The sequence below is a fragment of the Propithecus coquereli genome, unplaced genomic scaffold, assembly GCF_000956105.1.
Source record: "Propithecus coquereli isolate 6110/MARCELLA unplaced genomic scaffold, Pcoq_1.0 Scaffold238, whole genome shotgun sequence".
Lineage (NCBI taxonomy): Eukaryota > Metazoa > Chordata > Mammalia > Primates > Indriidae > Propithecus > Propithecus coquereli.
Window position 1 is genome coordinate 4,695,569 of NW_012147930.1, and position 14,148 is coordinate 4,709,716.

The 14,148-nt window shown below is 54.4% G+C and overlaps 1 protein-coding gene across 1 annotated transcript; it reads left to right on the forward strand.

The window, feature by feature from the left end:
* Positions 1-6,780: 6,780 nt before the first annotated feature.
* Positions 6,781-13,927, forward strand: CTSB (cathepsin B). Its single transcript, XM_012645890.1, has 9 exons — positions 6,781-6,931; positions 7,477-7,562; positions 8,191-8,305; positions 9,005-9,123; positions 10,290-10,375; positions 10,592-10,735; positions 11,204-11,320; positions 12,522-12,650; positions 13,009-13,927. Exons 1-9 carry the CDS (start codon positions 6,806-6,808, stop codon positions 13,104-13,106), a joined length of 1,020 nt encoding a protein of 339 aa, XP_012501344.1. The 5' UTR covers positions 6,781-6,805; the 3' UTR covers positions 13,107-13,927.
* Positions 13,928-14,148: the final 221 nt, after the last annotated feature.

Below are 14,148 nucleotides of genomic sequence, written 5' to 3' on the forward strand. Positions count from 1 at the left end.
TGGACTCGGGCAGGATGTACACACACACACACACACACACACGCACACGCACATGCACACACAGAGTCACGCGGCTTCCTGGCTTGCGCAAATCCTGGGAGGGTGGTACCAGCCGAGGGCTTCTGCCATTTGAGGGTTTGAGGCTTCTGTCAAACCGCATCAGAGTGCCAGGAGCCATCTGCCTCCCATTCTCAGTCCACTTAACCCTGCCGGCGTGTGGGGTGCGCTTTAATTTGGCAGTCAAGATAGCAGAACCCATCCACATTTAAGGCCTTGTCACTAATGGTATGTAATTTTTCATCCAAAGTGGGATACTTTTAAAAATAAAGATAATTACTCTGGGACAGCAAGCGTTAGCTGTCCTGTGCGGTGGGAGATGTCTGTTCACCCTACCAGTGATGGGGCAGGGGAGGTTTCGCAGCCTGGTGCATGGGAGGCACTTTCAAAAGAGCATCTCCTTCTGTCTTCCGTCAGCCTCGTGAGTTGAGTCTCTGTTCCTGGGGCTCCAAGAGGAAAACAGGACCAAGCTGACGAGGCGAGGCCCTCCCATTGCTCGCCTTCCTGTCTGCCAGGCCCTCCGTGCCCAGTGTAATCTGGCCTGCAGTGGAGCTGGGCACAGCCGTGCTCCTGCAGGCTAGGTTAGTGCTCTTGCAGTGAACACTAATCTCACTGAAATCCCAAAGGATCTCTAAATGCTTTTATAAAGCAGGCCCAGGGTCCTTCAGTATCAAACAGAGACATGGTGAAGCAGCATCTCGGTAAGTCAGTAACAGCCGAGAACAAAACCTTCCAGAACATTCCAGAATGTGAACTACCCAAATTGTCTTGTTTTCCACCAGCAATTAAAAAACCACTTTCAATTGCTAAAGGCCTTCATAGTGCCCACTGTTTTAAGCCCACAGTAGTGATTCTCACCTACGTGCAGGATGTGGATCTGATCTGAAGCCGCATTCCACTCGTGGGTGTTGCAGCGGGTGTTTTCCGTGCATGCGGAGCTGAGCCGGCCCCGCTGCGCCTGGTGCAAAGCAGTGACTGGCTTTGGATGGGTGACTGGCAGGTGGGCAGCAGAGGAAGAATGTGAATGGTCTGAAGGGTGTGTGGTGCAGGACCTTCCCTCTCATCCTGGTTCCCCAGGAGCCTCAAGGGCTGGTAGGCAGCTGCCTCTTCTGTGTCACAAGGCAGTTGCACAGGGGCCGTGGGGGCCATTGCTGCAGGGAGTCCCGCCTCAGAGGACAGAGAGGCAGCTGGTGCCCATTCATAAGGAGACAGTTGAGGCCGAGGCCTGGGAGTCCTTTTCTTCTTGTTCTTTCTTGTTCAGGGTCTCTCTCTGTTGCCCAGGCTAACGTGCAGTGGCATCATCATCGTAGCTCACCTGCAACCTCAGATCCTCCTGCCTCAGCCTCCCTAGTGGCTGGGACTACAGGCAGGCGTGTGCCACTACACCCAGCTCATTTTTCTATTTTTATAGAGACAGGGGGGTCTCACTCTTGCTCAGGCTAGTCTCGAACTCCTGACCTCAAGCAATCCTCCCATCTCGGCCTCCTGAGTGCTAGGATTACAGGCGTGAGCCACCACGCCCAGTCCTGACCTGTGTTTGTTCTCAGTTTAAACATGATAAACCAAGAAGCCAAGCTGCTGACCACTTTTTTTAAGAGCAAAAACATAAAACGTGAAATACCACATCAAGGCTGTGATTCAAACTCAAAAAGGAAAGATCTCGGGTCTCCTTCAGGTCCATCCAGAGCATATTTGAGGTCAACACACTCCTGCCCACCACAGGCTGCCCTGGTGTTAGGGTGTAGCTGGCCAGTTGAAGTTGGGGGGACCGGAAGATCCGCATGGTCTTGTTTTATGGGTGTACCAAAGTGGTCGAAAGTTGAGCAGCATCTGCCTTTAATGGCAGCGAGAGGGAAGAGAAATTTTTATGGAAGAGAAAGAAACTCGTAAAGTTCCCTGGCAAGGTCCCACCGGGTCTTGATGAAGATCCTCCCACCTTTCCACCTTCCCCCTGGCCCAGAGCCACTCTGCTGATCTGTGAGGCACAATCTTCATTTGTTGGCTACTAGCAGAATGTAGGCGCCCAATTCTTTTTGATTCGTTAGAGCCAACTGTGAAAGAGGCTAGCGGTAGGTTCACAGCACCGACGGGCAGGGAAGAGACAGATGCTGGATGAAAGACTATTGGAAATTCATTCAGTTTTTCTGTGTTAGCCAGGAGATCGCAATTGGCTTATTTGGAAATTTTAGGTTTATGTCTCTAGTCTTCTTAAATCCTTTACAGATTTAGAGTCCAGTCTGCCTGAGAGCTTTTTAACCATGTAAGAAAGCTTTCTTTAGCAAGCTTGGGGCAGCCAAAACCGATTCTTTAAGGATGTCGGGACTTAAAACCTCCTGTGACTTGGCATCAACTCCTCTCCTTCCTTCAGTGTCCATTTTCTCTCCCTCCAGAGTCCCGAGGTCTGTGTTTATCCTGGGAATGGCTTCAAGGAAGTCGGGGGAACAGTTTTGCCACAAGAGGGGGGTGTTTTGATTGATAGGATCACTGGCCACACGTTCTTTTTGCAAATGACAGCATTCTACAGAACTTCGGTGGAACATGCTTTCATGTAAACTGTGAAGTGCTCTACAGGGTTGGAGAGGAAAGAAATGAACGTAGCCCATTGTTTTAAAGCCAGAGATTAGCTTGGAAAAGGGACAGGGAGGGGCAGTGGAACCCAGGTCTGCCCAAGCAGCCCAGCTGACTAGGGACTGGAAATGACATCTGCCTGCACTGTTCTTCCGCCAGCCACATCCTGAAGTGGGGGTGCGGTGGGGAGTGGCATGCAAGCGTTCTCCTCCCGCTCGGCCCCCTTCCCTTGTGAAATAAGGACTTTCTGTTCATCATCTCCTGTAATTAAAGACACAGATCAAAAAAAAAAAACCCACAGAATTGAGAAATAAAAGGGGAGTGTTTGCCTACACAAGGGGAAGTGAAAGCGGGTTGCTGTTTCATGCTAAGACCCCGTGACTGGCGTGTCCTGTGACTGGCTTGTCAACAGCAGTTTCCACCATCTGCGTCTGTCCCAAGTTTGCGAGATTTGTGGGGCTGTGGAGAGAGAGGAAGGCGTCTGGCGCTCAGTGGAGTGAAATTGCCACCACTCTCAGGGCATCTGTGTCTGTCCCCTCTAGGAGGGGGACAGTTTGGCTTCATACTCTTCGGGCTCTCAGCAGTCAGAGCCCTTTTGAATGTTAAATGTGGAAGTTAATAGAGGATAAAGAGCTTATTTTAATTCAGATTCTTCTTGGGGATGTGGAGGTGTTGGAACAGGTTTGGGGTGAACTAGCATTACCTGGGGGCTCGAAATGGGGGTAGGGGGTGGGGGAAGGGGCAAAGAGAGGGAGGGAGCAGGGCAGCCCCTGGTTACCTTGTCAGCGCACGCCAGGCACCGTGTAGGCGCTTTGGACCCTTCAGTTCATTCTCAACTTCCGCCTGGAGGCACTGTGGTCACCAGCTCCGTTCTACAGGTGGTGAAAGTGTGGCTCAGGGAGGGGCAGTGCCCAAGGGTGCCAGCCAGTAAGTGGCAGAGCCGAGGCCAAACACAGCCTCCTGACTGCCAGCCCAGAGCTCGTCCTCACCGCTGGCCACAGCAGCTGGTGGCCCCTTAAACCCCAGCCCAGGTGCTGCCACAGGGGAGGAACAAAAGAGCCCGGACTGCCCCAGGCTTGGGCTTGGGGGCTGGGCTGAAAGGACAGCTGCTTCCCAGGTTGGGGCTGGGTGGCGGATAGTTAGGGGTTAGAGTTGCCTCCAGCTCACAGTCCGTAGTCACAGGGAGCCTGGTGATGAGTAGGGAGCATGACGGGGACAGCAGACATGGGCAGAACCAGAAGAAAAGAAGGGTGAGTAAGTGCGGGGATGTCCCACTGCCGTGAAGTGGCAAGGGGGCGCCTCGGGCCACAGGAATGGCCACGGCAGGCAGTTGTGCAGGAGCTGAGAACCCTTTGCAACATGGGAGGTGCCTGTGTTCCCTGCCAGCCCAGAAACCAAAGAAATCTTTTTAAAAATTCAAGTTGCCGTGGAAACCTCCCATTCTGCGCCTGGCTTATTATTTAACATCTCAACAGATGCCAAGCCCCTGGGGGGCACCCAAGGACACCCCTGTTTGGTGTATGGGGAGCATCCTGCCTCTCAGGGTGCTTCCTGAGGATGCGGCCAAGTCCCTGGAGCAGGGCTGGTGAGCCTGAGGGGTGGCGACCCTTCGTATGGAGATTCTAGGGTCTGTCCGCCCATTAGTGTGAGCTCCCACCTGCAGGGAGTGGACACCCGTGTTTCTGCACCAGCTCCTCTTATCTTGGAAGAAGGTTAAAATGCCAAGTGTAAGTCAGAAGATGTCACTAAAAAGGAAAGAACCCGGCTGCTTCGCTTGCCTGTTCGGGTGACATGTTTCCCTTGGGGTTTGGAGACCACATGGGCCGCTGACACCTGTGACCATGAGGGACCTGCCTGCCCCTGAGTCACTGAGAGAGGGAAGGCTAAGTGTTTTGAGCAGAAGGTCAGTAGGGAGGAAGCCTCGATGGTGCAGGGGAGACGATTGGAAGTATACTCGAGGGATGGTTAGAAGAAATGTCCTTTCATCAATTTGGTGGCTCAAGGCCTTTGGTAACACTGCTACTGTTCTTCCTAAAAGAAACAAAACTTTGAAATAACAGGAACGTATTCATTAAAAAAAAAGCTGCAACTATCAATATCTTGGTAAAAAAGAAGAAAAGAAAAAATAATTAAAGAGAAAGAAAGGAAAAAAAAGCAGGGGTAGGTAGTGAAAAGAACAGTCTCCCCACTGCAGTTCTTGATGGCTCCTGCACCCCCCTGACATTCCGCACGCAGTGGCTGGAGTACGACCATCCGCGCGTGTGCCTGGCTTAAGAGGCTCATACACTCACATCAGTCAATCACCTGCAACTTGCTTTTTTCCCATTTTGCAGTGTGACTTGGGAGTTTTCACTGTATCAGTGCAGTACTATTCGCTGCAACTGGTTCCTTTCTTAGTGGCTACTTTGTATACTGTGTAGCCATTTGCCATGATTTACCAGTTACTCTCTGTTATTAGACACTTGCTTTGTTTCTGGTCTTTTGCTAAGACAGGATAGTTAGTGAACCTCTGTGTACCTGCATCTTGGCATTTGGGGACCAGTATATCTGTGGGATACATTCCTAGTTGTCAAATTGCTTAGTCAGAGGGCGTGCAGATTTAGAAATTGACAGGTGTCACCTGGGTGGCCTCTCGGTGGTGATAGCTGCCGCTGTGTGCTCATTGTTGACGCTGGCCTCTGTTTCCCCACGTCCTGAGCCCCGCCAAAAAGCACCAAACTGGCCAGCCTTTGCCAACCCCATACGAGATAAATATCACCTGGATTTCATCTGTGTCTCCCTGAAGGTGTTTTGTAATTTTTTCTGTGCAGTCACTGTGTATCCCTTTGTCATTTTTCTGTTATGCTGTTCCTAGTTTTCTGGTTTTTGTACATCAAATAAATGAAGCCTTAAGTATAGGTTAGTACTATTTTTTTTGTCTCGTTTTAGAGAGAAACTTTTTATTTTCATGCAGACATTTCTCCTTTAAGGTAGTGTTTTATGCCAAGCTTTCCTTTAGTATTACATTTTTAAAGTGCATTGATTTTCTTCATAAGACTTTTAGATTGTCCTTAATTAAAATCTTTGTTATATGTGGCCCTTTTGTGAGTAAGGCGTCAAGGGGAAAGGCAGCCGTGCTTCCAGCCAGCTGTTGTGCATCCAGCCAGCTGTTGTGCATCCAGCCAGCTGTTGTGCACCGCCCCTTGGGTGTGTTCACTTCCTCTGGCCTTTCGGGGGCAGAGGGGGTGCACTGATTCCCGCATGGGGAGTGTGCTTCTGAGTGGTCTGCTGGCTGGTTTGTGCTTTGCTCCTGAGCCAGCATTGCCCTGAGGTTTAGAATACGTTTTGCTGCCCCAGAGGGCTGGCTTTGATCAGAGCTCTTCCAGAACATCTCCCCATCCTCACACGCTTATCCCACAGACGAACTGTTGCTCAAGCTTAAGCCCCTGGAGGTCGGGGGTGGGCCACCACCCCACCCCACCCCACCTGCTCCTGTGTGTGGCTCTCCCAGGGCCCAGGAAACACTCCTTGCTTTTGTTAGAGCTGCCTGCTTGGAACAGTGACTCAGAGTTCGAGCTGGAAATCGCTGGTTTTCTGACTCACAGGCGGGTCCAGGATCAAAGGGCCGAGGCATCGATGTGATGGGCTCCCTTCTCTGAAAGCCCCGTCTCTGAAGCCGGAAGCAGAGCCCTTGGCTGACTGGAAAAACCAGGGGATCCCAGAAGGCTGGTGCCGCCGGCCAAGCCAGCTGCACTTCCTCCGTCTCCACCCGGCCCTGGGCTTGTGTTTGCTGTGTTTGTGTCGCGTGGGCCCGTGGATTTTACTTTCTCATCCATTCTTCCTATCCCACTGGCCCTCCACTGAGCACACGGTCACACGCTTTACTCCTTCAGATGCCTGACTCGGGAAACGTCCTGTCAAACTTTGTCCCAAAGATCCAGGAAAAGCAGCTTAGAAATAGCCAAGAGGGCCCTAGGCCGGGTGCAGCCCAGCACAGCCCCTCGGCTTCCTGTCTCGGACATGCACGCGGTCGTGTGTGTTGCGGGCACAGGTTGGGATTGGAGGTGTTGGGGCTCTCTGCTGGAGCCAGGACGACGCCCGAGATGGTGCCCTTGTGTGGGTTGAGCACTGGGGCACGTGAAAGAGAAGCACCCTCACGTCTCCTGTCCTTTCCAGGTGGCTCCAGGATCCAGCATCCAACATGTGGCAACTCCTGGCCTCCCTCTGCTGCCTGCTGGCGCTGACCAGCGCCCGGAGCAGGCCCTATTTCCACCCCCTGTCAGACGAGCTGGTCAACTATGTCAACAAGCAGAACACCACGTGGCAGGTGGGTTGTGGGGCCGGTCTGTGCATGCCAACTCCAGGGCCAGGGTGGTGGCTCCAGTTGTGGCCCACGGGACATTCTGTCCTGGACAGTTGAAGAATGAACTGACCCAGGGTCGTGGCAGCTCAGAACCACGCTCCCTCCTCCCTGTCCCACACGCACACCAGGCAAACCCTGTGCAGCCCTGCTGTGCTAGGAGCGATGGCTCGTCGGTCCTGGCCCCCTTCTGATTTCTGCCCAGCCCTGACTGGGGGAACCAAGAAATGAGGCATGAGCCATGTTCAGGGCTGGGAAGGGTGTCTTGTCAGCAGGTCAGAAGAGACACCCACAGGTGTGAGAGCTGTGCTGTGCCCACATGTCACTCCAGGCTGTCCCCTAACTCCCATGCCGACCTGTCTGGGGATGCCCCAACCCTCATGTCTCCCGTGAGCTGGGCGGGACCCCTGGCCTTCCTGAGTCAGGGCTGTGTGTGGGAGCGTGCCCATCCACCCCTCACCTGGAGACCCCTCTGTTGGTGGGTGACCGTCTGGGGCGCGGCTCTCTTCCAGGCCGGACACAACTTCCGCAACGTGGACATGAGCTACCTGAAGAAGCTGTGTGGCACCTTCCTGGGTGGGCCCAAGCTGCCCCAGAGGTGAGTGCCTGCTCCCCCATACCACGGTCACGTGAACGGTGGGTGTTTAGTGCGGTGGAAAGGAGGGAAGAAAGGCCTCCCTGGCCTCAAAGTCTCACTTCCCCTAAAGCTGTAGAGCTTCAAGAAAAGCCATATGATCTGCCATTGGTGTTTTATTTTTCTAGAAAACTCTGCAGTGGACATTTTCATGCAGATATTATTCTTTTAACAAGCATTAGAAATGTCTGTGAGGACGGGATGGTTAAGCTATAGGTACCCACCATCTGCACAGTGGTGACGTTATTACAGGTGACAGGAGGAGCCCGGGCAGATGTTTATGATTGGCGGGTAGGGTGGGGGAAGCCAGAAACACTATCTGCACCCTGTGGATAAAACTCTTGAAAAATATCCATTAAACAAGCCAAGAAAGAAGCATGCAAAATGGTAAGTTGCATTGAGCAACAGAATTAGGTTTTGCTTTGTAAAATGCCAAGGAAAACCTCCCTGCAAGCTGCCTCCTTGTGCTCGCTCCTTTGGAGGGATGTGTAACCCTGTCCAGAGTCAGCTGCTCTTACCCAAGAGGCCTTTGAAGGGGTGGGAGAGTGAGTTGTAGGATGAACGCTTGTAACGAAGACCTTCCTTTCTCCAGAATGAAGTTTGCTGAGGATATGAAGCTGCCTGAGAGCTTCGATTCACGGGAGCAGTGGCCCAACTGTCCGACCATCAAAGAAATCCGAGACCAGGGCTCCTGTGGCTCTTGCTGGGTAAGGCCCTGCTGGCCGGGGGGCACAGGCGGGGAGCAGTCAGGGGGCTTGGGGTGGGACCCACGGTGACAAGGCAAGTTACATAAACTGTCCGAGTCCCAGTTTCCATTAATATAGAAACGATGTTGCTCCCTGTGGCCAAGCGTTATTGCAGGGATTAGGCAGAGTGACAGCGGTGCCATGTCCTGCAGATCGGAAGCCCCCGTACATGGGTGGTGGAGCCGTTTCCCTTCTCTGACCCACTGTACGGTTCTGTGACATTAAGTACGTTCCTGTTGTGCAGCCATCACCCCCATCCATCCACAGAACTCAGCTCCTCAAACTGAAACTCTGCCCCCATTAACACTGACTCCCCAGTCCCCAGCCCCTGGCACCCCCTTTCTACTCTTGTCTCTATGAATTTGATTCTTCCAGGGACTGCGTGTAAGTGGAGTCTTACGGTGTTTGTCTTCTGAACAAGCTGTGTATTTGTGTTTAAAAAAAACCCCAAGTGACATATTTCAGGACTGAACTGAGTTCCCACATAGGGTGGTTCAGGGCAGATTGGCCCCTTGCTGTAAATCTGAGCTGGAGCCCCAGGAGCCTGCCCTGATGTGGGAGAGACTAGTCCGGAGTATGCACTGTGGTCCTCCCGGGAGGAGGGCGGGCCACAGTTCCGGAGAGGCGGCCTCCTCACCTGTGGGGGGCTCGTTCCTGCAGGCCTTCGGGGCTGTGGAGTCCATTTCTGACCGGATCTGCATCCACACCAACGGGCACGTCAGCGTGGAGGTGTCTGCGGAGGACCTGCTCACCTGCTGCGGCGGCCAGTGCGGGGATGGGTGAGTTTGGGGTTGTGCCTCCCGCTGCGGGTTTGGCACCAGAGACCCTCAACCCGGGCCGCTCAGGTGGAGAATGACTCGGATGACTCCCGGGGGGAGGGGAGTGGTAGAGTCGGAAGGTGTTTCCTTTGCTGAGACAGCATTGGGGACTTGGGGAGTCTAGAAGCGGGGCTTGGCCTGGCTGCTGCCTTCTGGGAGGTACCTGCAACCGGCTGGCCCCACAGCTCTGTGCAGGCCTCTCAGGGTCCGGGGGAACAGGAGACCCTAGGTCTGGCTTTTGTCTCACTTGCTTCTTTTCCTGCTCAGGGAAATGTAAGCATAGTGGGGCCTATTTCCTTGTCTGTAACCTGAGGGTCCTCAGGTTGGTTGCACGGAACTAAATCCCTCCCTCTGGTGCCTGCCAGGGCTAAAGTCTGGCCTTGGTTCTACAGTAGCGGTGGTCAACCATGGCTGCAGATTATAGAAATACCTGGGAGCCTTAAAAAAATGTGCTTGGAGGCTGGGTGCTGTGACTTGAGCCTGTAATTCCAGCACTCTGGGAGGCCAAGGCAGGAGGATCGCTTGAGGCCAGGAGTTCAAGACCAGCCTGAGCAATATAGCAAGATGCCAGCTCTACAAAAAAACAGTACAAAAAATTAGCCGGGTGTGGTGGTGCGCACCTGTAGTCCCAGCTATTAGGAATGCTGAGGCAGGAGGATCACTTGAGCCAGGAGTTCGGGGCTGCAATGGGCTCTGATGACACCACTGCACTCCAGCCTGGGTGACAGAGTAAGACCGTATCTCAAAAAAACAAACAAACAAAAAAGTGCCTGGGGCTTAACCCCAAACCAGTTAAATCAGAGCCACTGGAATTGATAGTTTTTTGTAATATCTCAGAATTTTAACATGCTGCGCAGTTGAGAATCTCTGTTCTAGAAAGAAAGGCACATGTGGCCTAGTGTGGCACAGACGTGAATATGAGAGTCTGTCGTCTCGAGGGCATGGATGATCTGCTGCAGAAGAGCATCTAGGGAAGATGAATTGGGGGGTCTGGGGACCGGGGCGGACTGTTGCGCCAGTAGTTGAAGGCATTGGTGGATCCGGGAGCGGCCCTGGGCACTTGGGTACCAGGCGGAGGTCTGGGAAGCAGCTAGAGCCTCCCTCACAGTGAGCTTAACCTCTCTTAGCTGTAACGGCGGCTATCCCTCCGAAGCTTGGAACTTCTGGACAAGAAAGGGCCTGGTTTCCGGCGGCCTCTATGACTCCCATGTAGGTGAGTGCACCCTCGGCCCCTGTCCGGCTAGGTGGGTTGTATAAGCAGGGAGTCGTAATGGCTTCGTGCTCCGTTATAAAGTGAAAGTTGGGGGCAGAGGGCTGGGCTGAGTGTGGGCAGATGAGCCAGTCCTCTGTGGCAGGACCTGCAGGTGCCTAGAGGGGCCTTGGTGGGAGCCGTAGTGACAACCCCCCCGCCCTGCCTCGGCCCCCTTAGGCTGCAGGCCGTACTCCATCCCTCCCTGCGAGCACCACGTCAACGGCTCCCGGCCCACGTGCACGGGCGAGGGAGACACTCCCAAGTGCAGCAAGACTTGCGAGCCTGGCTACAGCCCGACCTACAAAGAAGACAAGCACTACGGTAAGGACGCCCGGGCTGCAGCACGCGCTGGGCCCCGGAACAGCCGGCCTGCTCCCTCACGCAAAGGCAGGAAGGGGCCAGGGAGCCCCAGGGTGGAGACAGGAAGGATGCACCCCTGTCTTGCCAGAGGGAGCAGCACACCCCCCATTCTCTGCCTGCTCTACCCTGAACTCGGCCTGAGAGCTAGGAAGGCCCCAGACCCCTCATTTTACAAGGAAGTGACAGGCCCTGGAGCCCTGGGTTACCCTGGCCTCTGCCAGGGCCTGGTGCTCACTGCTCCTCCCTTCCTCGCTCCCAGCCCCAGCCCTGTCCTTACGCCCTTGAGACACCTTCCTTGAGCTCCCCTGGCTGGGGAAGTCCCCTAGACACACAGTCCTCCCCAGAGGCCCACCCCAAATCAGGGCCTGGGGAGGTGGAGCTGCAGGAGGCCCTGTCAGCACCCCAACCCCGCCTTGGCTCATCTTCCAGGATACAGTTCCTACGGCGTCCCCAACAGCGAGAGGGAGATCATGGCCGAGATCTACAAAAACGGCCCGGTGGAGGGAGCCTTCTCTGTGTACTCGGACTTCCTGCTGTACAAGTCAGGTGAGTGCCCGCGTCTGGCTGCAGCGGGCCGGAAGCTGGGGGTCGGGGGTGGTCTGAGCTCAGGTGCCAGGGCGGTGCAGGTGGCCAGGAGGGCCTGACAGGGCAGGAAGTGAGGGGGCTGGGGAGGGCTGCGGGCTCCCCTCGTCCCCTGGCCCCTGCAGGCCTGCCAGCATCAGGCCCCCTGACTCCGCGTAACCGCAGCCCAGCCCTTCCCACCCGCCGGGCTCCCTGCGTCTCTGCAGGCAGCTTTCCCAGGCCCGCTCCAGGGGTTTCTCTTTGGCTAGTTTCTTCTGATGCCTCAGAGCCCAGCTCACACTTCTTCGTGGAGCCCGTCCCTCCCTGGCGGCGGGTCACGCCTGCCTTCGCCCGCATGGCCTTCCCATGCTTCATTGGCACCTCACCATATAGCAGCGGGTCTTTTGTGTCTGGACCGAGTGACACGTTTTATTCATCTCTGTCTTTGCAAAGGCCCAGCCTCGTGCCTAGTACCCTAGGGCTGGGTGATGCTGTGGGACCCATACCAAGGAAGTCCCAGGTTCCAGGGGAACTGTCTTTGCCGACTGCCTCTGTCCCACTTGCCTCCCGCTACGTTGAAAACCCCAAAGCTCTGAACCCTTATAAAACAAGGACTAGACAAAGGAAGATGATCTGGCAGGAAACAAATACCGTAAAGCTGGTGGTTCTCAGCACGGTCCCCACCCGTGTTAAAAGCTGCGTGTCCAGGTTGGCAGCCTCTGAGCAGCCAGCACAGCCCTTCCTTCTGCACCTCTGCAGGGTGCTCCCGGAGCAGCAGCACGGTTACGACTCCATAGCCACACAACCCTTTTAACAAACCCTTAGGCAGAATCCCAGTATGTAAAACAGATCATTGGTCATTTAGTATTGAATTTGTTTCATAAACTAGAATGTATTTATTAGAACTTTTATTTTTAAAGTCAACCAATAAGCACATTCTTTGGACTCAGTATTTACTCAACACATTTGAGTGTGTTGGGATTTCAAAAGTATATTTAATTCCCCAATGTCGTGGGAGCCCCCAGAGCTGTATCATGGGACACTAGGGTTGCAGCACTTCTCCATGGGGACCTGCTGGTCCCTCATGGAACCTGTCTTTCCTGACTAGGGGTGGCCTGTGGAGTTGGGGGTGCTGTGGGAGGGGGTCCTGGCCTGGCCTCAGTCTACCCGGATTTCCCTCCGGCAGGAGTATATCAGCACGTGACTGGAGACATGATGGGCGGCCATGCCATCCGCATCCTGGGCTGGGGGCAGGAGAACGGCGTCCCCTACTGGCTGGTCGCCAACTCCTGGAACACTGACTGGGGTGACAATGGTGAGTGCCAACCCTCTTCCTGCCAAGAAGAGGGACATGTGAGCCAGACTCAGTGGCCATCTCTGCCAAGGCTGGCCTGTGACCTCTCCACAAGGGCAGATCTGAGCCCCAGAAGGGGTGGTCCCTGCCGCAGCTCCCACTGCCCCGGGTGCCGTGTCTCAAAGGGTGACGTGGGGATGGATGGAGGTGCTGCCTTGGGCTGGGAGGTGCTCATGGCGTTGAGGGCTGACTACTGGGCAAACCCTAGCAGCCACCAGGGCTTGGTGACTTAGTCCTCGGTCTTTTAGGGATGGGTCTGAATATATTGACAAGGGTGAAACCCACGGCACACTTTAAAGCACCTTCTTTTCTTTCCCAGGCTTCTTTAAAATCCTCAGAGGACAGGACCACTGTGGAATCGAATCAGAAGTGGTGGCTGGAGTCCCACGCACCGAGCAGTACTGGGGAAAGATCTAACCTGCCGGGGCCAGTCCGGCCAGCCCTGGGGGAGTTGCTCCCTAAATTTAGCCACCTGGGCTGGGGATGAGATGGGGTAGAAATATCTTTTATTCTCTGAGTTCACATAAGATACAAGAGGTTTTAGATGGGGCCTGCAGGACTGGATTGGGCCAAACCACGCATCTGCCGTCGGAGCTGCCTTCCAAGGAGACGCACCCAAGTCCCAGCTGCCTCCCAGCCTGTTCGGTGGACTGATGGTCACAGCGCAGACGTCAGACCATGGAAGCCACTGCTGAGCACACAGTGCACCCTTCCCCCGAGACTAGTGCTGTAGTAGCGCCTGCGGCCCTCCCCGCGCATCTCCAGGAAGCAAGGCAGACACCTGGGAACGGAAGGCGGAGTTCCTAACGAGACGGCCAGTTGCCACCTGTGAGAAGTACCTCTGAGCACGCAGCTTTCTAGATTTGTGACAGGTTCAGAGAGGTGGTGTGGCAGCCCTTCCTGGGGCCCTGCATCTATGAAGCTGTGCAATGCAACAAACCCTCTCTGGTCTTGTCCTTGGCATGATTCTTTTTTAATAGAAATTTTATTTTTTGTGCACCTCAGCTGATCATGTGAACGAACAAGTCCAACAGTCGCAAGAGCTGTGCTGCTTTACAGATCTCCTCCTGACGGTGTGTCTTGAGGCACCACGGTGCCGATGACTCGCTTCTGACCTACCGACCTCCACTACCAGAACTAGTTTGGGAGAAACCAGCTTTTACTGTTCTTTCAAAATCACTGCTTCACCCTGTCAATTTAACAAGGAATGTCTGTGCCAATAAAAGGTTTCTCCTTCACCTGGAAGTCTGCTCTGATGGGTCCCAGAGATCATGTGTCACTGCCTGTGGACGTGCAGCTCCTCATCCCCAGAAAGAATCGTGTTGTCCCGGAACCGCGTGCCCTCCCAACTCTTGCAGCCTCGTTTTAACTTCTCACTGCCCAACCGTATTTTCCAGCCACGCATCTGCCTCTTCATAGTTCCCATCATCCTCATCAGCCCTTCTCTGTAAATCCATCC

Bases quoted from the DNA above. Each gene is read 5' to 3' on its own strand.
- CTSB (XM_012645890.1), top strand. From the start codon at position 6,806: ATGTGGCAACTCCTGGCCTCCCTCTGCTGCCTGCTGGCGCTGACCAGC. The intron at 7,563-8,190 runs GTGAGTGCCTGC...TCCTTTCTCCAG, and splicing joins GGGCCCAAGCTGCCCCAGAG to AATGAAGTTTGCTGAGGATA. The intron at 10,376-10,591 runs GTGAGTGCACCC...CGGCCCCCTTAG, and splicing joins CCTCTATGACTCCCATGTAG to GCTGCAGGCCGTACTCCATC.